Below are 27,283 nucleotides of genomic sequence, written 5' to 3' on the forward strand. Positions count from 1 at the left end.
GATTGGGGATGGGGAGGGCTCTGGTGCCACTGCTGGGCTGGCGCGCAGATAATCTGAACCGAGCGCTCAGGTTGATAACCGTGCCCAGCTCTGATCCCTGGCCCATCAGAGTACTGCTTTTGAAAAGGAAAAACAGCCGTGTGTCTTTAAAGCTTCTCCTCTTCTATGTGATTTCTTGGGTACTCTGGGAGGCGAAGCGCTGCGCCTCTGCGTCAGCAAAGGCTCTCTGCCCTTTCCCCAGAGTGGGGATTATTGATTTGGAAGGCGAGGCTAATTTACATGTAAATAAATCTGAGCCGGCCTCGGGGTGGGACGTCCAGATGTGGTGACTGACTTGCTGACATCACGGCCTTATTAGCATGCGGAGGATGCAGGCACTGCAACAGCGACTTCTCTGGCACCATCAGCCGCTCCGCTGCCGACAGTTATTATTTTTTGGCCAAGCTGCACATTTCCTGGCTCGGGGGCTTGGACTGTGCACGAAGCTCGCCGGTCTTCCCAGACTGGCTCGGGATCAGTTGGTGACGCTGAGGCTGGGCTCTGTGACTTCCTTTAGACTGTCGTGAAGGAGGAGAGTTCAGAGGAAATGAGGGTGGCTGGGGAGCTCAGGCAGACCAGGAGGAAGGGTAGAAGCCACACTTTCCTGGGCTCACTGGAGCTCTGAGCAGGACCTGGACCCAGCAATAGTGGAGAGGTACAGAGCTGCCTGGGCTGGAGTCTGCTGCTGTTGTCTGTCAGGAGGGGCTCAGATTTGCAAAGGCGTCAGAAGAGAAGATGCATTGGCTGCTCGAGGTCCTGCTTGCGTTCTTAGAAACCAGATCCAGGGAGAAAGTGAACCGGGGCAATTGACAAGCTCCAGGATCTGGGAGAAGCTTCCTCGGAAACTGGGTATCTCGTCCTCCCCAGAGGTGGGTAAAAAATTTACTCTAATTCCCAAATTAAATAGCAGTATATTTTCTAGAGAAGATGCGAAAACATGTAGGCTGTTGGCATTGAGAGAGGATGTTATCTTGGGCAGGTAGTGTTTCTAGCAGTCAGTTCAATTGCAAAGTGATATGTCGCAGGTTTAAGATCTCCCAAAGGGTGGGGGCAGATCTACCAAAGAAATGCTTAAATCTTGGTGCTTATGAAGCTGGATTTGCCCAAAAGCACACTAGTTAATAATAATAATAATAATAATAATAGGAGAAAGGGTTAAAAACCCGAACACTTGGCAGCATTCACGCACCAGTGTTGTCTCAGCACATGATGTCAGGAATATCAGAGGTGCTGGGGCAGGAGTGCGTGGCTGAGACTTCACAGTCAAGAAATGGCTCTCAGAGTAGTTAGGTTTAATTTTAACCTGTGCTTTCAGATTAGAAATCCTGACAGAGCCTCAGAATTTGTCTACTTGCATAACCTGCTGAAACACATCAGTTGGTCTGTTCCTGTCCTGGGCTTTCTGATGGAGTTTTCATAGTTTTGAGTCTCCCCTCAAAACAATTGTGGCATTATTAATTTGCCATGGGGGTCTCACAGTGAAATACAGGTCTTTAATCCCATTAATCTTTGCTATTCGATCTTGGACTATGCTGAAATCCTGTAGGACTTTTACGAACTGTAAGTCACTGGCCAGGACTGCGTCACACTGGAACAAATGCTCCATACCAAATGCAATGCCATTCGCCAGCCCACATGTGGCTCTGGCATAACTGAGGCACAAAGATGCTTTCTGCAGCGACAGAGCTCTGCTTCCAGTGTGAGCGTGTCCAGAACATAGTGTGGGGGGGGGGGCTCCTGTGTGCCATACATTTACAGATGTGCCCTGCCGTGTGTGCCCGGTTTGCAGCTGCGTGTGTGTGTGTGTGTCTTCCTGACCAGTGCTTTAAACCATCTTGAGGAGACTTAAACTGTGTGGAGCAGCCTGGCTTCCTTGCTAGAGGCCAGGCTGCTCTCATCCTGTCCCCAGAAGGCTGACTGCCTGCCGATGGCTTTCACAGATGGCTTGGGATGACGGTCCCCATGAGCTCTACAGTAAGTCACAACTTTGACAAAATTACCATCTTCTGGAAATTTGGATTTTAATGCCTCCTTGATTGCTGATAAAGGTTTTGCCTTTCCATTCAATGTCCTTTTCCCTTTAGGAATTCTTTTTTTTATTGTGAAAATTAAAACCTACGGGCTTCATCTAGCCTTGAGTCTGTAGAGTCATAGAGCAGGCAGAAATGAGAATGTTGAAATGACCTGTTTTGAAGGGTTTGCCCATGAAATGTGGGGACAGATTAGAAATACAGGAAGAGTGATGCCCACGGAAGCTTAAGGAGAAGGAAATTAGAGGTTAACAGCAGGAGATGATGTTTTTCCAGGGCTCAGAGTCCAAGAACTGAAGATCCGGGAAGCTGCATCTCTGAGGTTCGATTCCTGTCAGTAAAATGGGGAGAGAAACAGAACCTAGAGGCAGGGTGGTAGCTGTGGGAATTTGATGAGCTGACACATGAGGTGGGTAGATGCCCAGCCATAATGGTGAATATTTGCTAAATATTAGCTGTACATATTGCTGGCATTGACCTTGTTTCTTTTTTGTCATTATCATTGTGCATGGAATGCTGGAAACAAAACAGTCCCTTGAAAAGGCAATGTGTTCCCATCCATTTGCCTGCAGAAAGGCTTTGCAGGCAGAAGAGGTCCTGCCTTTAGTCACTGTGGGCAAACCTATTCCTACTCAGAGTAACTTCCAATGTATTGGTTGGGTTGACAGAATGAAGTACAGTATCCAGAACTACCACACTTAGCAGAACTAAAAGTGGCTGGGCAGTGTAATGAAAATCATTTAGTGCCACCTGGGGCTCAGCACCCCAAAAGAAGGCCTCCTATCTTGGCAGCTGACAAGTCACATGGAGAAAGCTGCGGGGTCCAAATTGGAACTGATGCATTTCTGGATTTTTCTTCTGCTCCTGCCCTGCATGTGAGAAGCATTCCTTTCTTTCCTTCTGTCTTTTCAGGGCAGTCACTTAGCATTTACTTCACACACACACACACACACACACCCAGAGAGGCCACTGAATACATGCTTCACCCACTGGGTGGCTCCTCCAAAGTTCCAAGGCTGAATTGGTGCCACCACCTGGGTGGCTTCCCTTTTGCACTTTTTTAAGAAAAGAGAATTGGCCTCCCCTGCCTGCCTGTCTGCCCCTGTGCACCCTCTCTGGTTTCATTTTACATCCACGGCCAAGACTCATCTTTGCCAGACTCGTGCCCCTCCATCCCCATGAATACCCTTCCACGTGCAGTTGGGCAGCTGCTTCCCCCTGTCCTCCCAGCATCTGTGTTTTGAATTTAGGAGAAAATGGTTCTCTAGTGCCGGGATCTCTAAGACAGAAGAAAATTAATGGAGTCAGAGGAGGCTGGCCTACAGTTCTTTTTCAGTAAACTCATACTTGGGGGTTGATAACTCAGGCTGCCACTGATCTTGGTAGAGTTGTGTTTTGCGTGGAGAATCCTATTTAGCCCACCTGCGTCGCCTTCTGTTTAATAGATGTGACCTTGGGAGAGCTGCCCAATCTCTCTGAGCTTTGACTTCTGCAAGTCAGTATGGGGAATGATCCCCTGTGCGTTGAAGACTGTGTGGAGAGGGTGATTAAGTACCTGTCCCTGTTCCTGGCACTTACAGGATGGCACATTATTTGCCTTTGGTGCCAGGGACTTTCATGTTTCCTATTTACTTGCCACCTATGAACAGCAGGGGGCGATTGTTTTAATATTCGTTTGTCAGAAAAACTGAAGGCCATGGAAGCAGAGTAATCTCAGCAACACAGCTGGTGACAGCTCCTGGTTCCCAGTGCTGTTGTCTGTGTCCTGGATTCCTCATGCCCAAAATTCTTACAGTCTCTTTGATCAGAAGCCCCCGGATCCTGGTCCCCTCTCTTGGCTGGTGTCTTCATGCACACAAGAGTCCAATGCTCTGTGCCTTCGGTCAGAGTTATAGTTGACATTTGGGCAGACTTTATCTGTGCTTTTCTGTGCTTACCTGTGATTGTGTGCTTATAAGCAATCAGGTGACTGTGACCATGAACATCTGCAAACCAAGGTGCTTGGGACTATGCTTTGGCAAAGTCTGCTTCCCACCTTGATGCCTTTTGACTGACACATGGCACCTTGCTTTTGTCCCAGCCTGTAAACATTTCAAATGAAACTTTGAGGGTTTTCTACCTTGTCTGTAGAAAACGTGTGTGCATATATTTGAATAAAGCAGGGGAGAAAATCTTGTTGGAGACTTCCTGAGCAGAATTTGGAGACTGCTTTGCTCCTCAGTCTATTGTTTGAGTAGTTCACTATCTGGAGCTTGAAACCTGGAGACTTACTTGTTCTGCTATTTCTCTGGGGATTAGGCAAAGGAAGAAGAAAGCAAGACTGCTGGGCTGGGGTGTGGTTCTGTGGCAGAGTGCTTGCCTAGCCTGCGTGAGGCCCTGGGTTCAGTCTTGGGAGGCTGGGGTTGGGGGGGACAAATGGGGAAGCAGCTGGCAGCGTGCCAGAGCAAGTCACCAATCCACCATGGAAGTGCAAAGCTGAAAGTTCCCTTTGGAAGCCAAGGGCCTCTGCTCTCCTTAGCTAAAAATGCCTCTCCCCATCTGTCCTATAAAACTCACACTGAAGCCATTTTAGATTCTAAACTCTCCTTGCAGCTGAGCACCGTGTGTGTTTCGCATTGGAGCCCCTTGGAGCATTTCTGAAGCGTGATTATTAAGAGGAGCCCACGTTTGAGTACATGTGAGCCTGCCTTTCCTTGGTGGGTGTCGGGGTCTGCGCCATCACACGTGTGGCTGTGTAGGCTCTGGAAACCAGGTCGGCAGAACGGAAGACTCAAATGTGAGAGCTAAATGAGAGATGAAGAACAGTGGCCTGGAGACAGAACCCCTAGGCGTCACTGCTTGGCAGTGGCAGCAGAGAGGAAGTCAGGCTGGCCTCGTTTGAGAAAGTGTCACCAGAGCCGAGCTCAGTCTTAACAGCAGAGTGACCCTATGGGGTGAAGGCACGCCCGCGATTCCTGGTCCCTCCCTTCAGTCTGCTGCTACTATTTAAGCTGTCCTGTGCAGACATCCTGGTGCACACCCGGTGTGGGGGCACAGGCTTTCTCTCAGGACATGGAGGAGAGATTAACTCACCTCTGGACCTTGACGGTTCACCCCCACCCACCCGCCTGCCCTGGATCACGGATGGCTGACTCCATTCCCTCCACCCACCTACCCTGGGAGCATTATGCCCTCAAGCCCCTCTCTCCCTCTGTGGCTCCTTAAAACCAAACCTTTTCAATATCACCCAGCCCCATCCAGGGTTAAGAGTAACTGAGACCAAAATTCTTAGCATTTCATTTCAGCTGGGCAGCATGCCATTTTCCAGCTCTTTTCTTGGCATCTATTCGTCACTTGTGTGCCCATAAAGATACTTGTTCACAAAAGTTCCAGGGCTCAGCTGAGAAACTCTTCATGGTCACAGAGTCAGCTGTGGTGTACATGGAAGTGTGTGTTCTGGGTGTCCTTGTGTCTGTGCGTAGTCTGGGTATTAGTATTTATGTGGCTGTCATCATGGATTGAGCAGCTACTATGTGCCAACCTCTGTGAAACGTGCTTTCTGTAACTGGTCCTAGTGATTCCCCCAGCAGTCTTGCAGCTAGGTATTGTTGCCCCTAGCAAACAGCTAAGAAACCAAGATGCCTAGAGTTTGCTCTGGGTTACACAGATGGTGAAAAGCGAGACAGGGATTCGAACCCAAGTTGATCCCAGTCCAAAGCCTGAGTTGTATACCCCATCCTTGGCTTATTAACTCTTTTCCTTGTAATAGCTTTGTGAGTGCTTATTTTCCTTCTACATCCTCTCTATGGATCCCTCATTTGCAAAACGTCTTATTATTTAGCCGTTGATGGAAAACGTTTTTGATTGATCTTTTGGCAAAATTGGGAACATCTAAGAGAATATGTCAGGCATGAAAGGAACCACTGCTTTGAGTGTGGCTTTTAGGATGAAGAGTGGGGGTGGGCAGAATGTTGGAAAGACCCCACGGGTGAGGAGTGAAGCCCATGGGCCTTAGGAAGAAGCCTTATGTGGGATGAGAAGGAGCCTGAGGGATTGCGATGGGCCGCACTCATAGCGCAGGGAACATATCAGTAGAGGTCAGAGTTGATGCTCTTGACCTCCTCTTGTGGGCATGGCGGGGCTGACTGACAAGTCTGTTCATCTGTTCTGAGCCCCAGTTCTGTCTTCTCTAATGTGAGAAGTCCATGAAGTGTAAGTTTCCTTGCCACCTTGCCCTTAAATGAACACACACCTGCTGAGTGGATCCAGCCCTTGGAAGGGCTGTAACATGCACAGTTGATTGCTCCTGATGGGAGCAGAAAGGTCGGTTTTATACCAGGATCCTCCCTATCTGTGTGGTGAGAAGGAGGATCTTCCCAGGAAGCCCAGAGCACCTGGCCTCTGGATGCATCTCCCTATGGGGTGTGGCTGAGGGCAGTGCACGGGTGAGGATCCTTATCCTGTGCCTGGTGTCCTGCAGAGCACCAGGGACCAACCAAACTCACTGTCACTATGTCTGCACTGCCACTGCTGAAGCAGACTCCACGTCTGCCACTTCTAACTCTGCGTAACAGACACAGAGGGCTCCATGGGAAAGGAGACTTAGCTACATTCAGAAGCCTAGGTTTTGATTCCATATTTGAGTAAATCTCATTGAATTCACTTAGCTGCCCATGACTCAGTTTGGCCCTCCTTGGAGAGGTATAGATTAATAGCTAACATTTAATGATGACTAACTGGGCACCAGACAGTATACAGTTAATCCTCCTCCCACGGATGGGTTCTGGTGTCATCTCCGTTTTCCAGTAAGCAAGCACAGAGGGGTTGGCTAACTGCTCAGCATCACACTGCTAGTAACTGAGCATGCTGGGAATTGAGTTATTCACACCACCTGATTCTGAAGCCTTCATAATCCAGAGGGATAGTCAACGAGAAGGGTGTCGGAACTCTGTGTGTATGTGTATACTCACACACACAGGTGTGTGCTTATGTGTTTTTAAAGTGTTTTATCTTTATCTTGCGTTGTGCTTGTGTTTCATATATTTATGCTTACAAATATCTTAAGTACCTGGGATTATATGAAGATATTTCCCAGGTAAAATCATATTGTTTTTCAGTAAAAAAATACTGTTCCAATTTATATAAAATAAAATACTTTGCAATGTTTTAAAGAGCTTGTCTTGGATAGCACACAGAAGGGCAAAAAATATTTTGTTTAGGCTGAGTGTGATGACACATGCCTGTAAGCCCACCACTCTGGGAGGCAGAGGCAGGAGGATTGCCTGAAGATTTAAATGTCTTAGTGAGACTTGTCTTAAAGTAAAGAATAAGATGGGCTAGGGATAGCTTAGCGTGGAGGTCCTAGGTAGTACCTCTACTACCAAGAAAAGAAAAAAGAAAAAGAAAGAAAGACATTTGATTAACTGAGTTTTTAGTTATTTGGAATTAAATTCTCGCTCATTTTCAGTCTTGGTTTTGCAAATTTAGACCATGTCTTACACTGTCCTGTCCTAGAAAGAAGAGCAGGACATGTTCAGGGCATGGTACCTCTGTGAATGATCATCCCAAGCGAGTTCTCAGTGATGTGCTGTGAACAGGAGCCAGAGAGATGACTATGCCATGCACAGTGGACCTTTGTCACCTCCCTGGGCTTTGTCACCACCGGGCTGTGGTGCGATAGGAGTACAGATGTCTCCTTCCTTCCGTCACCCTCTATAGTGTTCTCTAGTGGCTCCCATCTGAATAACGGGGAGTTTCTGAAGTGGGGAAGTGAGATCCACTGAATGTGTGCCCCTATTCTCACCTTACTCTTACAAGAGTTCAGCAAGCCAAGCACTGGTGTGGCACATTTCAGGCTCTATTGTCCTCCAATCCAGGCCACTACACCTCCCTCACAGCCTGCATCCCCGCAGCCTCAGGGCCCTCAGGGTAGCCCTCCAGGCAGCCTGTGTCCCTTGGTCGTAGGTGTCCTGAGATGGTAACCTGCCTGCTTGCTGACTCTACTCTTGGGTACTCTGGAAGTTGCCTCTCATTTCCATCTGGTAAACATCTCTTGGACCTCTACCCGTTTCCTAGGTGTGCTAGAAAGAAATTCTGTTTTCCACTTATTCTCCATTTGATTTTTTTGCCTAAATGTGGGTGATCTTTGGACTTACTGAAGTATAGTTAGTTAAATTTTGATTAATTAAGGTTTTAATAGATTTTTTTTTCTTTCTCTGAGAAGCGCATCCCAGATGTTATTTTGATTAATAATGACCATTCTTAAGGCTCCTGTCACTTACCATTACTGGTGATGGGGGCTGTGTATCCAGCTCTCTTGCATGAGGCTGAAGGAAAACGCCCCCTTTGTAGGTAGCTGTGTTGGGTGATGTCCACTGGGCAGGGCAGCCAGGAGTTAGGTGGCAGGGCAGAGGGAGCGGCTGCCCCTGGCTAAACATCTGCATGGCCCTCAGCTAGTGGCACTCGTCTTCAGCCTGCCCTTCAGGATTCAGGACACCTTTAAACCACTGCCTGAGTCTCGGCATGCATTTGAATTCATCTTCGTCTCAGGAAGGCCTGTCAGCCCAGACTACTGGAGAAGCTTTCCTGTGTCTCCAGCTGTACAATGAGCTCTCCACCCTGCCCGCTTCCTGTGCAGATCTTCAAGCAGGGTTAGGGTTCAGCACCTACTCCCCACCAATGGCTTCAGTTCTCACTAGGAGGCTCCCAGAGGTGAAGCACAGAGCAGCACAAACACGCAGTCACCCGGCTCCATTGATCAGCGAGCCTGGCCAACCTTCGTTTCACTTCTCAGTCCCACTGCCTGATCACCAGGAGGATGTGCCCTGCCTCTGCTTTCCAGTCATTTTCAATCCTACACCACTCCATTGCTAGGACGCAGCATCCTAAATGGGAACTGTGATATCATGCACTATTTTGAATTTTTGAAAGAATGCTGCAGAGAGTGAGAAATAGCAGCTGAGCAGCTGCAGGATACAGGCGCTGTGGATAGGTTAAAATACTCTTTTGCACTTAACTAAACTTTTTAGCTTGGGATCCAAAAGTGCCAAAGGACTGATAGCACTGATGATCTTTCTGAAAGTTAAGCACATAGATTTCTGCTTATGTGTGGGCCCTCATTTTTTCAGGGAGTGGATCTCATTAGATTCTTGGAGCTACCAAGTTACCTAGAAAGTTAAGAACTGGGAGGCCAAGAAGTATGTTATTGTACATTCATCCAGAGACACCCTTCCAGAGGCTAAGATAGGGCATAAAAAGAATATTCTTCTGCCGTGTGGAAATATAACACTTGCTACGTGACTGCCGGGAGCTGATGCTAACCCCTGAGAAAGAATCATGAATTTCTCCCTCTTTATAGACGAATAAATTGAGTGCTATGATCTCACACACCAAGGTCAGATAAGCTTCTATGCTTCAGTCTCTAAAGACAGTTTTTGTTTTTCATTAGGCTGTTTGATAGTTTTTTTAATCATTTTCTTTGGGCAAGGAGGCTGTGGGTTTTCAGTCTTATTGTTCTCAAAGCATCCTTTTAAATGCTGGACATTTTGTAGTGTACCTGACAAATTATGCTGAAGGTACAGTACTTTCTCAGAAGTAGTAATCCGCTTACTCTTTTTGCATACTTCATTAATTGAGGAGAAAGGCAGTCTATCTTTGGTTCCTTGGTGATTTACCACTCACCCTGTAGTTACACCATACTGTACATCTTAGCATCATTGTAGCAATATATATTTTAGTTGTAATAAAACAGAAATATTACAGAATTTGTACACTTACCATATTTGTGTGCATGCCAGTGAAGAGTTCACCATTCACTGATTGAGAACTAACAAGCTAGATTTTGAACTAGGTATTAGAGATTCAGTGTTAGTATAAGATAAGATCCTTGATGTTGTGGAACTTACCTTACAGTGGGGACCACGGGAGACATATATGGATATGAGCAATATATAAAATTATGAGCAAGATAATTTCAGAAAGGGACAAATGGTAAGCAAAAAGACACTTAATAGGATGGGGAGTGAAAGAGGAGGTAAGTTATATTTTTTATATAGGGTTCATGCCTTTGAATGGTGACAAGAATGATGAAAAGCTGGCCAGTCCATGAGGAGCAAGGAAAAGATGTCCCAGGTACAATGGCCACCACAAGTAGCCTTGGCAGGCACAGGGGGCAAACAGAGGCCTCTGTGGCTGAGATGCTCAGCAAGGTGGAGAGTGGACAATTCAGCTAAAGTAGAGAATGGCCGGGTCCCATGGGGTCTCACAGGCCAGCGTCAAGGGGCTTGCCCTCCTGCTTCCTGCAGTGGGAAGCCAGTGATGGATTTCAATCAGGGAAGTTGAGTATTAATTTAAAAAAAAAAAAACGGGTGGAAATGAGATTCTAGAAGGGCGGTGAGTGGCAGTAGGGCAGTCAAGAGGTGATAGTGAGCTGACTGAGATAGTGCAGGTGCGGGAAAGAGAGAACAGATAAGTGACCGAGATGCACCAAGGTGGCCCACAGCCTGGCTATGTGTGCATCCGGTCAGCTGTGCCCCAAGCATGTGGCCATCACCGTGTCCAGCAGGCCCGAGAAGGTGTCGTCAGAATACAGCACATCTTTAAGTGTTTTCAAAACCTTACTGCTATGGGCCATGTGAATCTAATTTTTCAAGGGCTTCTTTCCAATAAAATATGAAACCAGGAAATGTTATTTTCTCTCTATGTACTTCCCGCCGTCCTTCCCTGCTGCAGAATGAGGAAATGTGTGTGGCTGAGAACAAAACCACAAAAACTGTTTCCCTCGGTCCAGCTGAAGAAGAGAAGGCAGTGTCTTATCCTGTCCCTCCTGTAGGAAACCCTAAGGGTTTTGTTTTGTTGGTTTTTGGCCTTGATCTTGACCAGAGCAAGGGCACTCCTGGAAAATACCATCTTTCACTGTTATCTAACTCAATCTGAATGGAGGGGCTTTACATCCAATGTTGGGATTTGGTAAACACCCAACTTCTTGATGGTCTTATTTTGCAAGCCTGCGGGGGTCGTCCCAAGCCTTTGGCCTCATTCAGAGAGGAGCATAGATTTCTGGGAAGTTTTTGCCTCAAGCCCTTCAGCATAGATATTAAAGGGCCCCTGTCAAGTTTCAGAGAGTGTGAGCAGCGCCAGAATCCCCATAAGCCAAGCCCCTGAGGGATGCTGGTGCCAGCTGGCCCGAGTCCACACCAGAGATGGCTGGATCTCTGTGGATCTCTGTGTACGGAGCTGGCCTCGTTCCCCTGGATGAAAGACGGCCTAATATAAACTGAAAATGTTATTAATAAGCAGCCACTTAAGAATTTCCTATGACTTGCCAGTGATTTGGGGGCCTCTGTGCGAACGGGGAGAAAAGCAGAACTTGTCTTACGTGGATTAAGCGACCCATGCAGTCTGTCTGCAGGGGCCTCAGAAAGGCATGCAGGTGCTTCGGGTCAGTGCCATTCAGTCGTTGAATCTGGATTGTCCCAACTATAAAATGAAGTTATTCGTCATTCCCGTCTCTTTGCATGGTTTGAGGATTAAGCAAAAAAGGCACTGGGCATGCTTAGCAGAGTCCCACGAAGGTCAGAAAATGTCTCAAAGAGAAAAACCGAGGAGCTCATACCCCAAATGTGGAATCAAGGTGACCTTACTTTCTCTGGTCAGAGAAAGAAAGATGTGGAGTTCGGACACCTCCAACACTGAGTTCTAGGCACCACAGCACTTTGCTTCTTGGAGCCTTCCAGCTCACATCTGTCAACAATCCCTGCCCTTCCAGATAACCTCGGACAGACCAATGACAACTCAAGGTGAATGGAAAGTGTTGGTGAGCTCCAGAGTTCCTGCTGACAGGCTCAAGAGGTCATCATTTTAATTTATAACCTCGCTGCGTTCCCACATGTTGGTACAAATGAAGGTCATTTGTGTGACCTTGAAAAATCAAAAGCCTGGGGGCTGGGGATTTTTAGCTCAGCGGCATAAGCGCCTGCCTTGCAAGCAGGCAGTCGTGAGTTCGATCCCTGGTACCAATAAAAAGGAAAAAGACCAAAAAAAAAAAAAAAAAAAGAAAAATCAAAAGCCTGGTCAAGAAGTAGCCCCTTGATAAGGACACTGATCAGATCACCTTGCTTAGCCCAGTACTACTAAGACACACTGAGTTTAATAAGGACCTAGAGAAGCAAGTCATTCACCACTGTGTTTTTCAATATGGGATTCAGATTGTTAGCAAACAAGAATTCTGACCACCTTTATCTGTTTATTTGTTTGTGTGTTTCCCTCTGTATCCCTTTCTAGCTCATTGGCACATAAGGCTTTCCTGTGCCCCAAGTGTGATGCATGTGTTAATTATTGGATGCTAATGGCTATTCAGTGAAGCCGCAGAATTAGGGTGGGACTCCAAGTCACTGTTACTCCAGATCGGAGGTCTTCAGACCCACCACACTGTCTGGAAATGCTTACAAAATTGTTTAGTATGCTTCAGAGCTTGTCTAAGGCTAGCCAACCCCTTCCACAAAAGACGTAGAGGCTAAACAAGCACTTCGGTGATGGATGGGAGAGAAAGGCATTAAAATTTGGAGGTAAAAAGTGTTGGATTCAGTTTTCTTTCCTCTGGGACTGTTACCCTGTATGACTCATCTGGAAAGGAAGAGCCTTTTGAACTTGCTCTGCCGAATGTTCAGTGAAGCAAAAACACATGCCATGACGTTCCAGTTAGCATGTGGACAACGTGAAGGCATGTATCCTGAGCAGTAACCTGTGCTGTGTACCTTGGATCATTCTTAGCAGAGAAGCGGGTCTGACAGCTGAGGAAATCAGAGCTCTCTAGATACCCACAGTCTAGCAGAGGGATGCAGTGATGCAGGTAGTGTTGCCATGGAGACACCAGCAGTGGCCAAGCTCTCCTTCTCTGAGGGCTCACTGTGTCTACTCATCACCATCTGAATTAGCTAACTCTGTGCTTGGTAGGCAGCTTCCCCATTGGCTCATGAATGCTTTTACAGAAAAGCCAGAGCTCTTCCTGGACTACACATAGAGCTCACCAGGTGTCATCGTATCACCTTCCGAGGCCCCTCTCAGTGTCTTGATGACATCATGTTCCATCCCACCTCTCTGCCTTTATTCACCTGCCAGGAATAATCCTTCCTTCTCTGTGTGCCTAGAAACTACCTGATCAGCAACTTCAGATCCAGCTTCCCCAAGGAACACCTGACTAACCAGGAATCCCTGAAACACAGCACCTCCCACTTTAAGAATGCCCAGAGAACAGTCTCAGTATTGCCCGTTTTGTTGTCTGATTTTCTGTATTGAAAAACCAGTGCTGTATAGGAGTTCCACACATAATGGAAGGACCATTGTGGGTTTTCTGTTGTTCCCGTTTTGCCATATTTGTGCCCTGATGTCCTCACCCACTTCCTTCCCCCTTCCCTGCACATATGTGCCTGTTATTACTGGGGAGCCGTCTGAAGATCTGTTGCAAACATCTCTCTCTTTTTTTTTTTTTTTTTTTTTCATTTTTATGGATACCAGGGATCGAACTCATGACTGCCTGACTTGCAAGGCAGGCGCTTATGCCGCTGAGCTAAATCCCCAGCCCCTATCTGTTGCAAACATCATCCTTTATCTGACTGTACTTAGCATCTGTCACCTCAGAACAGGGCCAATCTCTTCAATATCCCCAGGAGTTTCCTCCACTTTGAAATGTATAGCCCAGCTCCTTGTGGCTTTATCTTTGTGTTTAAATCAGGCAGGGACTCCTTGCTGTAAGTTCTGTTTGCCTTTGCTTTAGCCCCTTCCAATACCTACCACCACACAGTGCAAAGTAGATGCAGTAGATCATTGTGTAAAAAATGCCACCAATGCTTGCCATTGTCCTGGGTCCTTCGGGCACTCACAATTACAGCATGCTCTGACCTGTGTTCTCATTGCTGCAACTGCCGCTTTCTGCTGGAGTCTGCTTAGTAATGTGTGTTTGGTTTGGTTGGATAAAGGTTCAGCCAGTGACCCTCGGGAATTGGTAGATAAAGACCCTGCCTCTTTAATTCTCCTGTGGACCTCATCTGAGGAATATTCAGTAACTATTCATTATCGTCATCCATGGTTCCTCTTGGTTATTCAAAGCTGTGAACTTCCTGCCTTCTCCTTCTTGGGATCATCTCGAGCATGTCCTCTCAGGGTCCCATTCTGGGGAAATCCAGTTTAAAATCCTGACCTTCAGTCCCTCATGGTTCATACCCGCAAATAAAGCTACAGTGCAAAAACCTTTAAAAATGTGTGCCTCGGAGCAAAACTATAAGAAGTTTATTTGTAACACAGATTACAGTGTTTCCACTGCTTGAAAATGACAAGATAAATTAAGTAGCTGCCATAGGACACTGTTGGGACAGGAGTTGTGCGTTGGGAAAAGGGCATTACAGCCACTGAGTGTCCCTTGCACCACCTCAGCACCTGCGGAGAGGAGCTTCTCTGTGCAGATGGCCAGCACCGGGGAGGGAAGAGGACAGGACCAGGCAGCCTGGCGCTGGCACTCAGCTACCACCAGCCTCTACCCAGCTGGGCCTGTCACGGTTGCCGCCCTTTGGCTTCTGTGTTTATTAGGAAACCTTTTTTCCTTTCTCACAGAGATAGCAATCTTGCTTCCAGACATGGCAAGTGTCAGGGTTCATGCCTGGGTCCCTCATTCAGACTGAGTGTTTGCCAGAAGAGCATAAACAAAGTATTGTGACTGGGGGAGGGAGGGAAGGAGCCAGAATGGCTGCAAATAACAGGATATGCTGGCGTCTGGGTATCTAGACGCAGAGATACAGGAATTCCAAGGAGACGTGAGTTGGGAAGAATGGAGGAACTTTCCTGCGCCCACTATGATGGCACTCTCCCTGAGTTTCACATCTGTGCTTGGGCTTTGGGACAGACAGTGGCTTAGCCAGTTTGGCCACTGTGATCAGCCAATGCAGACAGTCCTGAGGTGGAGGGAAGCCACACCAACAGCTCTTGAGAATGACTAAGAGAGTCACTTTGCCCTTGGGGACTTGAGTATCTTTCCTTCTTCTGGAGAACCTCTGGCCATCCCATTTCTCCCAGCTGTCTGCAGTTACCTTCTAATTGCAATGCAATTGTCCCTTTCATGGGGTCAAGACTCCCAACCCATCCTTTGTCTCTTTGTACTGAAACACTTACCTTGGTCTATGCAGGGCAAGTTTGTCTCTGTTTTCGTGACTGTTATCTGTCTTCCTCACTTGGCTGGAAGCTCTATAAGTGTAGGGAGATTGTCTGGCTTAATTATTGTATGTCCAGTACCTTAGTACAAGGTCCAGCACACAGTTTATTATTTCATCTGTAAATGACTGGTTGGTTGGTTGAATAGGTGGATGGATGGATGGGTAGATTCAGATGGTGGATGGATAGATGGATGGATAGATAGATGGATGGACGGATGGATGGAAAGGCAGATGGACAGGTGGATAGATGAATGGTTAGAAGGAAAGGAGGAATATTGGACCAATTTTCTAAAAACAAGGTAATAGGCAACACTGGTCTTAGAGTTAAACAACACAGGTTCTAATCTGTGTAATTTTGATCAAGTCATTTAGGAATTTAAACATAAATTTTTGTATCTGTGAGATGGATAAAATGCCAGCTTTTCAGGACTGCTGAGAGAGATAAATGAGCTAGACTATGAGCAATAGTGTGACTATTATAAATTTACCATAGAAACAATAATTTTAGTATAGAACCTAGCCATGCATTCACCCTTACTTGCTGTCCTCCGAGATGGTACCGGGCCTGGGAGGTTACAGGGAGCCCCGGCCCCTCGGAGCACTTTCCCCTCTTGGAGCACCCTGGGATACACACCAACATGTCTGTCCTCCTTCCTTGCTAACAGCAGTCCTCCTCATGTATTTTATGAGGTCCATGGAGGAGCCAAGGCACCCGTGAGGCCAGATGCTGATGCGACCCCAGTGGTTGTTGAGGAAGACAGTGGTTGTCCTGTGACAGCTCAGCTTTCACTTCTCAGCTTGCTTAAGGCAGGCCGGCCCTAGCAGTATTTTGGGGCAACAGACTTTGTTCTGTTCCCACCCTCCTGGCTGAGCTCCGCAGGGTCAGACTTCAGGGAACACCACCAGCTGGCTTTTTAGTTACTTTCTTGTGCTTAGGTATCCCACAGCTCAATAAAACTCTGCACTCAGACACATTCCTTTCTGAATGATGGGAAAAGTGTTGTCAGAGGTTAGTCAGCTCAAAAGAGACTATTGGGTATATTTTAGGAGGAGGCTTTGGCACAGGTGATGAGTGCATGCTCCATTGGAAACTCAGGGAACTGGGGCAACAGAGGAATGTGGGCGAGGAAGGCTCCTCTCCAGTCCCTACTGAGCAGTGTGTCCCCAGGCTGATCCTTCAGGAGGTCTGAAGTAGTGTAAGACACTGCACCGGCAAGTGTGTGGCAGTATGCAAAGACACCATTCGTGCCTCTTAGTGGTTTTAAATTATACATCCCCCACTTCTCTCCACTTGCACAAAATATGGAAAGTTGATAGCTATTAAAATCTGGTTTTCAGATGTTTTTCATCTGAAGGACCTCACTTTTAACTCTGTGATCTCCACAGGCATTTAAGTAATTTAAGTAGGTTTTTGATCCGGCCAACAGCGCACTAGATCAGAACAAACCCATTTATCTGGATTGGATAATGTGCATCTACTTTCTGGGGAGGGGAGGTCTGGCTCTTGTCTGGGCCATTCTGGGCCAGAATCTTGTCCCCTGGCTCTCACTGATGGGAGCACGTGGGATGGCGTCTGGTCTGCAGTTCCTTAGTACTGAGAGAGAAGGGACCAGCAGCTGTTTCTGTTTAGCAGTGATTATCTTTGGGATTGGGACCATTTGAAATTTTTTTCCTTCTCCTTGCTTATCTGTAATTCCTGATTATTTTGTACATCCATTGTACATTGCCTCTTTATTTTTAAGGATAAGAAAACAGTAACTTTAAATTATGGAAAGTATAAAAGAGGAGGAAAATGTCCCTTTTCCTCCTTAATATTACAGATCTAAAGAGCTATTCTTTTGCCTCTAGCAAGCGAGCGTCATGGGAGAATTTAGATATGTTGGACCCATCTGTTATTAAGGAAGAGCGATCGAGGCCTTTGTCTAACCCACACAGCTGCCCTTGGCTGCCTGGAGATGTTGAGCTTAGCATGCTTATTCCTCATCAGTCAGTTGGTTTGTGCTAGGACTGAGCCACTTTTTTGGTGTCCTGTCCCTTGATGCTGTGTGTGAATATGGCCTGAATGCGGTCTGGCCATGGACTTGGGACCCAGAGCCCCATACCTCCCGGGCAATGAGAAGCAGGAGGGGAGATGGCAGGGCTTTAAGGAGAGACACTGCTCTGGTGGCCCATGTGGTCTTCCCTGTCACCAGCACCTGGCTGCGCATGTGCATAGAAGGCACCTGCTGAGTGACAGCTGGGAAGAATCACACAAGAGCTGTAGACACCGCACATGGGTAGGGTTGTCATTAAGCCGGGAAGCTGTGTGGGGCTCAGAAAACTCGCTGAGCCCCTCAGGCGTGCTTTGTGACAGTCGTTGGCACACCAAGGAAATGCCTTCTTTGATATATGGGTTCACATCTAGCTAGTCCGGGGCTGGGGATACAGAAGGCCTCTCCTCTCAAGCACCACCATGCAATATCTTGGCAACCAGTTACAGTTTCCTGTGACTAGAATCATTTCTGTGCAGAGTTTCTGGACTAGGAATTATCTTTTAAGAGCAACTGACAGCCTCTTTTTTTTTTCTTTCCATCTAGTTCATATTTTGGTATATTTTAGAAATGACTTAGAGGAGTCCAGGTAGCCTGGTGGTCTCCATACTTGCCTGTTTGGACCCTGAGATCCTGAGGTTCATAAACACACCTGGAGAATGGGGAGGAGATTGCACAGAGAGAAGCTGGGATTACTGTCTCTCTCCTAACAACCCAGGTAGCTCTGTTTTATAAATGGAGTTTCTGCAGGTGTAGGAGTCCTTCTACAAAACATTTTTTTCCTTATTATAAAGGAAGCAGCTAAAAGAGAAGAGAAGGGAGAGAAAAGACTTAGCAATGTTTGTAGTCCTCTCCAGATCTACATCTCTAGTTTGTGGCTGGCAGTTGTCAGAATCATGCTCTATAGGAAGAATGCTTTGCCTTCATCTTAGTAAGTCTCACACCAAACAAGATCTCGAGGCCCAGGGTTCAGGGTTGTCAGGATCTCAGGGATGAATCCATCCCGCCCCCCGTGCATCCATGAGGAGCCCTCCTGCACCCCAGCGAGTCAGTCCACCATCTGTAAAACATGTCATTTCCACATGGAATGACAATGGGTGCCGATGACCAGGCCATGTTGAGACCTCTACCTGCAGTTCCACGTGGTCCATGGCTGAGTCCATCATGGCTTCTTAACCATGGAAGTGAATGAATGAATACAGCAGGTGGCATTTGCAGAGGTTGTTTGGAGGAAGAGGCCGGGGAGGAAGGGGTGAGTGGCATCTCTGCTGTCTGAATCCTAGCTTATTCCTCGGAAACCTGTCATTCACAAACCCAATTATGTGCAGGTAGAATGTCAACTCTGACAGAATGAAACCAATGCACTCTTTGTGTGTTTTTTTTTTAAATTAAATCCTGCTTTACTAGCAGGTTCTATTTTCATAAATGTCTATTTTAAAAAAAGCCAAATCATATACTTCCCAACACACTTGTGAATATGCGTCATCCAGCTGCAAAGCTTTCATGGGAGCATTGAAAGACAGAACTGGTGCTGCTGGCTGTGCTGTCCCACAGAGGGAAGGACGCTGTGGGTCCAGAAAAATCTATGGCTTCCTCTGACCCTTGGTTCCCCTCACAGCACCTGAGCCTTAGCTGCCAGATTCATAAGCAGAGTTACTAAATTAGCCTTTTCAAATGCAGTCATGGAATCACTCAAAGGTTAGAGATTCTTTGCAAATAAAAATGCCTGGCCACCGAAGTGCCTGTTAATTATAAATGAATAGCAGAAGGCAGGCAGCTAACCGGGAATACAGATAAGGCCCTTGTGGTTTTGATTTGCCATTTTTGTTTGCTTTCCTTTTCTTGTCCTGGATTTTGCCTTTCCCGAGTTTGTTATTCAGGAGTTCGGAAGCTCTGAGGTTGGAAGCAGGTGAGTTTTGATCAGTGATTCTTTTCATTCAGGGCTCAGGTAGATCCTAGTTTGACTGCTACTCTGCACACTGCCCAGCCCAGCCCAACACAGCCACACCTTCCCACACCTCTACACTTTAACCAACCAACGCAGCCACACCTTCCCACACCTCTACACTTCTAACCCGGTGGGTGAGTGAATTGTTGGCTGGTCCATTGCTTGCTGTGTGTTCCGCTCTGAGCACGTGGGTGCCATGTCACAAGACTCTGTCTTGGTCAGATGTCCTGAGCACCTGCTCCAGGTCCTTCATCTTGTTTGTTAAGTGACCAGGTAGAGCCCTTGGTCCTGGCCCCATGCACTCGGTGACACTCATTCCAGATGTGATCATTTCCTCTAGACTTCACTTTCTTCTTGTTTTCTGCTTCTCCTAGCACTTCTATTCACTAGATGGGGTCCATCCAAAAATAAATGTTGTATTCTGCTTGCATTGCTGAGTAAATGAATTTTTCATTTATGGATATTCTAGAGAACTATATTTGGCTTTTAAAATTCTTTTACATTTTGTTTTTGAAGTATAGCTTTCTGATAAAAAGCACTAATCACCAAAGAACTTACTAAATTTGCTTAAGCGCCCTGACTTTTTTTTTCCTCTAAAGTCAAACTAGCAAAAAAAATAAAATGTTCTGCGGAATTAAAAAATTCTACAACCCTGACCTCTTTACAGCAGCTGATTAATTAAAGATTCACTATTAAAATGAGCTGTGTTTTCAAATGCAACATCTTTGATGGAATGTCTTTGAGCTTGGAGATGTAAACTAGATCCCAGGTGTGCATTCTGTCTGTGTGGTTTTTGGTGTAATAAAAATCAGAAAGTGGGAAGATCTGACAAGCCTAACTCAGCTGGGCTAAAGTGATTTAGTTTCTTTTGTACATTTTTGTAGCAACCTTTAGGCATAACACATTCATAGAATAAGGATAAAAAACAACTGACCATCTCAGGAAAAGCATTTACCAAAATCCAATATTCTTTCCTGATAAAAACTCTCCAGGAACTAACACAAAAGGAATTGTCTTCAAACTGATAAAAGGCATCTGTAGAAAATTCCCACCACCTCTAGCATCAGTACTTGTAGTGAAAGCTTAGATGTTTTTCCTTAGGATTAGGAACAAGGCAAGTCATCTCCTCTTCTACTTAACATTGTATTGCAGATTCAAGACAGGGCGATAAGGCAAGGCAAAGAAATAAATACCATGAGATCACAAGGGAAGGAGTAGAATTGCCTCTGTGCATGTATGACGTGATCTTTTGTATAGAAAAGCCTAAAGAACACAAGCATCTAGTACTAATAAATGAGTTTAGCAGGGTTGTATGATACAACATCAGTATAAAAACCCACAGCCAGTTCTGTTACATTGTCTATCTGAAAATGAAATTAAGGCAACAATTCAATAAAAATAGCATTATATATATATATATATATATATATATATATATATATATGAAATCAACCTAAGAAAAGAAATGCAAGACTTGTGCCTCAAATCCACAAAATAATCATGGAAAGAAATTAAAATAGACTGCCATGCATAGAAAGACATCCTGTGTTCCCGGACTGGAAAACTTAATAGCGTTAGGAAAGCAATAGTCCCCAAATTAATCTACAGATTCAGTGTGGTCCCATTGAAATCTCAGTGGGCGTTTCTGCAGAAACTGGCAAGCTAACCCCAAAATTCGTAGTTTAAGAGTGCAGGTGCAAGAGGCCTACCCTGCAAGAACCAGAAGAGTTTTTCAAAAGGAAAACAGTGGCAGGACTCACATGTCATGGTTCAAAACTTACTGCAAAACTACAATAATATAGATTAGTGGAAGAGAGTTGAGAGTCCAGAAATAAACTCTCAGGTTGATAATCAACAAAAGTATCAAGGTAAATCAACCATGGGTGAAAGATGTGCTTTTGAAATGGCACCAGGACAGCTGTACACACCCATGTGTGAATGAAGTTGAACTTTTGCCTCATTGCATATGCAAAGATTAGCTCAAAAGGGATCACTGACCTAAACGTACGGGCTTAGAGCTTAAACCTCTTTCCAGTAAATCTCTATGACCATGCGTTCAGGAGTGGTTTCTTAAATAGGATATCAAACGTGCAAGCAACAAAGGAAAAGTAAACTGAACTGCATTAAAATTTAAAAAACATCTGTGCTTCACTGAACATTATCCAGAAAGTAAGAAGACTGCTTATTACTCAGCAGTAAAATCACAAATAACTTAATGAAAAAATAGACAAAGGGTTTGAACAGTTATTTTCCAAAGAAAATACAGAATAAGTTCATTGAAAGATACTTAATTTTATTAGCCATTAAAGATATGCAAATTAAAATCGCCACTCAATACTGCTCCCCGCTACAACAGAGACAGTAACAGGGTGGAACTCTCATTCATTGATAAGTTATACAGCAATGCAGATATTTGGAATACAATTGGGCTGTCCCTCCGATGTTAACCAGCCGTGTGGTGCAGCAGTTGCATTCCTGGTTACATACTCATGAGAAATGCAACTATATGGCCATGCATGCATGTGTATGTGCACCCACACATGAAATTTATACCTAAATATGCGGGGCATCACTATTCATAGAAGCAGAAAGAGCCCTGCGATCCAACAACTGGTGAATGAAAAATGTGAACTATCTATGCAGAAGAGGTCATTACTCAATGATAAAAGATAATGAAGGGCTTTTAAATGCTATGACACAGATAAACCTTAACTTCCTTTTACGTGAAGGGAGCCAGTATGAAAAGACTACATAGTATATGGTGTTATTATAGGAAATGTCCCAAAATAGATAAAGTAATAGAGGCAGAAAATAACCTCAGGATAGGGGCAGAAGTTACTATTAATGCTCATCAGTTTTGAGGGTATGATCTGTAAAATTATATACTGGTAATGATTCTACAACTTCAAATACATTAAGTAAGGGCCATTGAGTCACATACTTTAAAAGGATAGATTTTCAGAGTACCAACAGAGCTGGAGAAAACAATCCTAAAACTCATATGGAATCAGAAGAGACCCAGAACAGCAAAAGCAACCATGAGTAACAAGAGCAAAGCTGGAAGCACCACAGTCCCAGATTTGAAGTTATATTATAAAGCAACAGCGATGAAAACAGCATGGTATTGGCACAAAGAGAGACATGTGAATCAGTGGAACAGAGTTGCAGAAACAATCCCAGGTGCATTCAACTAACTGTTCTTTGAAAGAAGGACCAAAAATGTATGCAAGAGAAAAGACATCCTCTTAAATAAATGGTGCTGGGAAAACTGGCTTCCCACATGCAGAAGATTGAATCCAGACCCATATCTCTACCATGTACTAAACTAGCATCAAAATGTACAAAAAAGTAAATGTTAAAACAATATGCAAAGAACTCAAAAAAATTCGACCCCCAAATAAAAGACCCAACCCCTCCAAAGTGTAATTGAATAGAATAAGAAGTAAAAATATTCAGTAAGTAGATGAAGAAATCCTCAGTATTATTAGCCATTAGAGAAATGCAAATTAAAATTCCATCTTACCCCAGAAAGAATGGCTGTTATCAATAAATGAAGTACTAACACATACTAGTAAGGCTGGAGCAAAAGGAACACTTTGGGGGCTGATGATTTAGCTCAGTGGCATAAGCACCTCCCTTGCAAGCAGGTGGTCGTGCGTTCGATCCCTGGTACCGATTAAAAAAAAAAAAGGAACACTTTCATGTTGCAGGAGAGGCATAAACTAATGCAACCACTATGGAAATCAGTATGGATATCCCACAAAAAAACTAAAACTAGAAATTCCATTCAATCCAGCTATTCCCCTCCTAGGTGTCTTCCAAAGAGTTAAAGCATCATATTACAGTGGTACATGTATACCTGTGTTTATAGCAGCACAATTCATAATAGCTAAATTTTGGGATTGGCCTATATGTCCTTCAACAGATGAATGGAGAAAAAAAATGTGATATTTACACACAGTGTGGCACTACTCTGCCATAAAGAAGGATACACTCAAGTCATTTGTAGGAAAAAAGATACACCTTGAGACCATAATGTTAAATGAAATAAATCAGACACGTAAGTGTAAAGATTGCATGGTTTCTGTTTTGACACTCAAATTATAAATAAGAGCAAAATAAGGCGGGCTGGGGATATAGCTCAGCGGTACAGTTCCTGCCTGGCAAGTGCAAGGTCCTGAGTTCGATTCCCAGTACCAAAAAAAAGAAAAAGAAAGAGCAAAATAAAAGATAGATAACAGGAAGTAAGGAGATAAGATTTTCTCAAATGGGAGAAGGGGATCAAGAGATGGAGGTGGGGAGGTAGGAGGAGATGAAAAATGAATTAAAATGTGTCATGTACGTGTACCAGCTCCCACAGGGAATATAATCATTATGTACTGTAAACATGTACTAAAGAAATACTTTTACTAGAAAACAAAATAACAGTGTAGATGTTATGGGGTGTGAATTATATCTTAATTCCTCTGTTGTCAAAAACTTCATGCATATGTGAAGGTTAGAGTCCCGAGCGAGTACCTTTATAAGGTGCTACTGAAACTAATAGCACAGACCACAGTGCACAGAGAACAGTGTATTTTCTTAAAATGTTCTCTGTTATCCTCTTTTTATTTTATTGATGGAAGCCAGAAATGGTTTTGTGTTGCTGACATCAACATTTTTATTACTTCATCATTTCTGTAGCCATGGATAAGGGAACAGATGGTAACCTTAAAAGAGAAATGTTCAGTTGGGGGGAGAGAATTTTATCTTTGGCTGCTACCTTTTGAAGTAATTTAGATGCATGATCTTCATGTATATTTCAAAAACTAACAACATGGGGAGAAATTGGGTTTCTTACTGGAATTTCTAACCAGAGACTTAGTGGAAGTGAAAATGTCTTTTCCATGAGATCCTAGGCTCATCTTTGTACTTTGTAAAGAAAATCCCACCTGCAGTTCTTTTTAAAAACCATGTCTTCCATTCTCCATGACTACAGAACCTTTTGTAACAACAGGGCCTTGTCAAGGTGTTTGTTAAATCTCCCAGCAAGGTTTCTGGTCCGTGTGTGTTGTGTGTATCAGTGGCTATCACAGTGGAGGAATTTGGGACCGTACCCAAATTGAGATGCAATGAGATGGTTGCATTCCCATTCCTTGAAGAATACTGGGTTAGGCAAAGGTTGGGCCCATGTGTCTCTATGCTTAGAGACCTTTCACTCTGTTTCCATACTGTGCGTGTGCCTCTCCTTCTGCAGAGAAAGGTGTGCTCGGATCACAGCTTGACAAGTATTTACCAGAAGCCCATTGCCAAGGAATGTGTTCATGGGGGTGCAGGGGCAGGAGACTGACAGCTTTGTGAAAGAAATGCCTTTTTCTTCCTTCCTTCTCACCACTCCTTTCGCTTCTCACAGGAAGATCTGCCTGCACTGCAAGTGTCGCCAGGAGGAGCACATGGTGACCGTGATGCCACTGGAGATGGAGAAGACCATCAGCAAGCTCATGTTTGACTTCCAGAGAAACTCGACCTCGGATGACGACTCAGGCTGTGCCTTGGAGGAGTACGCCTGGGTCCCGCCGGGGCTGAAGCCGGAGCAGGTACGTTCAGGATGTGGTTTGGCTTAAACTTTGCCTTGCTAGTCCTTCCTTATTCCAGCTTAGGAAACAGGGTTGGTTTTGCTGATTCAGAGCCAATGTGTTGGGGTCTCAAGGAGTTAAGGTGTCACAGGCCTCAGGGGACAGGAGAAAGAGAAATTAAATTGAGCCTGAGTGATCCATTGCTAATTCATTGTGTTGCTATTATTAACTTCTCACAGGTTGTCTAAAAACATCTCAGAAATGTTGGCTTCAAAATGTTAGATAGCAAAACACCATTTTTGGTGGGTAGAAAAGGAGATTATAGCATTGACCACGAATCTCAATGCTCAGATTCTTTCAAAGAGAGTGAAGAGGTGTGGGATTGCCTTATTTGGCCATGTGACCTATGCTGTGTTTAGATATCAAGTTTGAGTCTACATAATAAAGAGAGATTTTGACAGTGCCTGAAATATTTTGGTACAGTGCACAGGTTCTAAATATTATTGGCTTGATAAAGGGAACTTGGTTTCTTTCTGTTGTGCTGTGTTTTTCTCGGTGATGTACAGCTTCTGCCTTGCATTGCTTGGTTCTTGGAATTTTCCCTTCCAGCAGCCCGGGATGAGTTAGCAGCATGTCTGGAAGGTGGGTATTGCTGCCATCTTCCCTGTATGCTACATTTGTCCTTCCCTGACCCATTTTGTTTCTTTCTCTGGTGGTCTCTGTGTCAACAGAAGCTTTTAGAGTTGGACAGCCCGGAAATTGTAAATCAGGAGCTTTAGGTGTGACCATGGCCCAGAAAGAGTTCTTTGTATCTACGCAACCCAAGAATCACTGATAGCGTCACAGGGAGACACTTCTGCCATCTCTTTTGTCATTTCTCATTTCCTTCATCTACAAAATGCAGGTGCAATCATGTAGGATTTTTTTTTTAATCTTCAAGGTTTTGTTTAAAACTTTAGTGACTAGCCCTTGAGAGTAAGAATTTTCATGTTGCACTTTATATTTCTGTCTTAAAATTCTGAGGATCTAGAAGAGCGAGGGGGGGACGTTTAGAGCTTTCAGTGATAACCAACAGCCCCCACGGCACCTCTGCTGATCTTCTCATTCCCATGAGAGTGTCATTGGTGGAAGTTGAGCTCTGGCCATGCTTTTTACGTAGAATTTCATCTTACTTAACCAAATCATTCCAGTCTCCACTAAGTTCATTTCTTTTCTTGTGCGAGTTTCCTGAACCTGACACGCCCTTCGGTTTTGCAGCCTCTGTTCTCACTCCTACCATGGAGAAGAACATGTCTTAGCCTAGGAATATTCACAGAAGACATCTCTGGGAGAACCCAGGTAGTTCTGGCTTAGGATGTTGGCAGGAAAAGTAGCACTTTCTTCTGTGCGGTTTGTGGGTTGAGGTTATATCTTTCATTTCCTCTGCTTCAGTCGAGATTGTCTTAGGAGAAACGTGGTTTGGGAAGAATGGCAGTGTTTGAGTAGTTTGTCTAGAAGTTCAAATGAGGTGGTAGTTGGCTGAGCACCCTGTCCAATGTAAATCCCCACACCCAGATGGGTCTTTGAGCTGGTCCCTTATTTCCAGCAATTTCTACAGGGCCCACCTTTCTTTGGTTCACTTGAGCTACATGGCTTCCTGCTAAATTGTGCCTGGGGCTTTCTCCAGGGAGGCTATTTTCAGTTTCTAAGTAGATTCTTCTCTAAAACCATTAAGCATCACTCAAAAATACTCAGATCCAGAGAGAACGTTCTGCTCACATCAACCCTAATGAACAGGCAATTGCAACGGCTGGGATCTTGATTAAATCCACAATTCCAAGTGAGAATCTATGGTATTTTTAGAGGCTACTTGACTCACCCAAAATGAATGTCTTTGGGAAGCATAAAACTGAAATTTCTTTGATTTGTTGTGAAAGAAAATGATTAATGCTATTAAACAAGTGGTTAGAATTATGCCAAATGAAAGGGTATTCCCATCTATTATGATTCTATTGTTCCTGGGAAGACTTTCTCTGTTCCCTACGCTGACTCAAACCTATGTGACACAGATGATTAGAAAGGGAAATTACCCTCCAGAGAGAAAATACCTTTTCAAGCTCTTTGAAGGGTTCTATATTTGCCCAATAAAATGTGAGTTGATATTAAGTATTCTGAAGGGTTCATGCTGTGTTAAAGAATGGCCTCAAATTTTAAATTATGAGATCTTTTAAAACCTATTATTTACAGAGCTATATATAGATTAAAAGGTTTTTTTTTAATTTGCCTAGTTTATTTTCAGGTAGAAAAATTTAAGCTCTAAATGCCTTTTCCTAATAGATCGTGTTTAATATGTTAGTTGTCTATGATTTGAGAAAAAGCTATTTTTCGATCAAGAAAAATTATAGTGTACCTAAAAATGCATTGTGCTGGAGGCAAAATATTAAAGACCCGTAAGGGGGAGAACAGTGTGCTTGCATTTTGGTGTGAAGCCTCCCATCTCTCTCCCTGAGTGTGGAGTTGC

At 44.7% G+C, this 27,283-nt stretch overlaps 1 protein-coding gene across 3 annotated transcripts in view; it reads left to right on the forward strand.

Annotated features, from left to right (window-relative positions):
• Prickle2 (prickle planar cell polarity protein 2) overlaps window positions 1-27,283 on the forward strand; it is a 301,419-nt gene that overhangs the window by 206,485 nt on the left and 67,651 nt on the right. For 2 of the 3 annotated variants that reach the window (XM_003480146.5, XM_005008292.4), the window contains one exon: window positions 24,621-24,804. In XM_003480146.5, coding sequence (XP_003480194.1) covers window positions 24,621-24,804 — 184 coding nt within the window. Of the gene's footprint in view, window positions 1-184; window positions 909-24,620; window positions 24,805-27,283 lie in introns of those variants that run through there. The other variant, XM_005008291.4, reaches the window with a different exon arrangement.

This window comes from Cavia porcellus, unplaced genomic scaffold (assembly GCF_034190915.1).
Source record: "Cavia porcellus strain 051 isolate PalLab524CR breed Dunkin Hartley unplaced genomic scaffold, mCavPor4.1 scaffold_10, whole genome shotgun sequence".
Taxonomy (NCBI): Eukaryota; Metazoa; Chordata; class Mammalia; order Rodentia; family Caviidae; genus Cavia; species Cavia porcellus.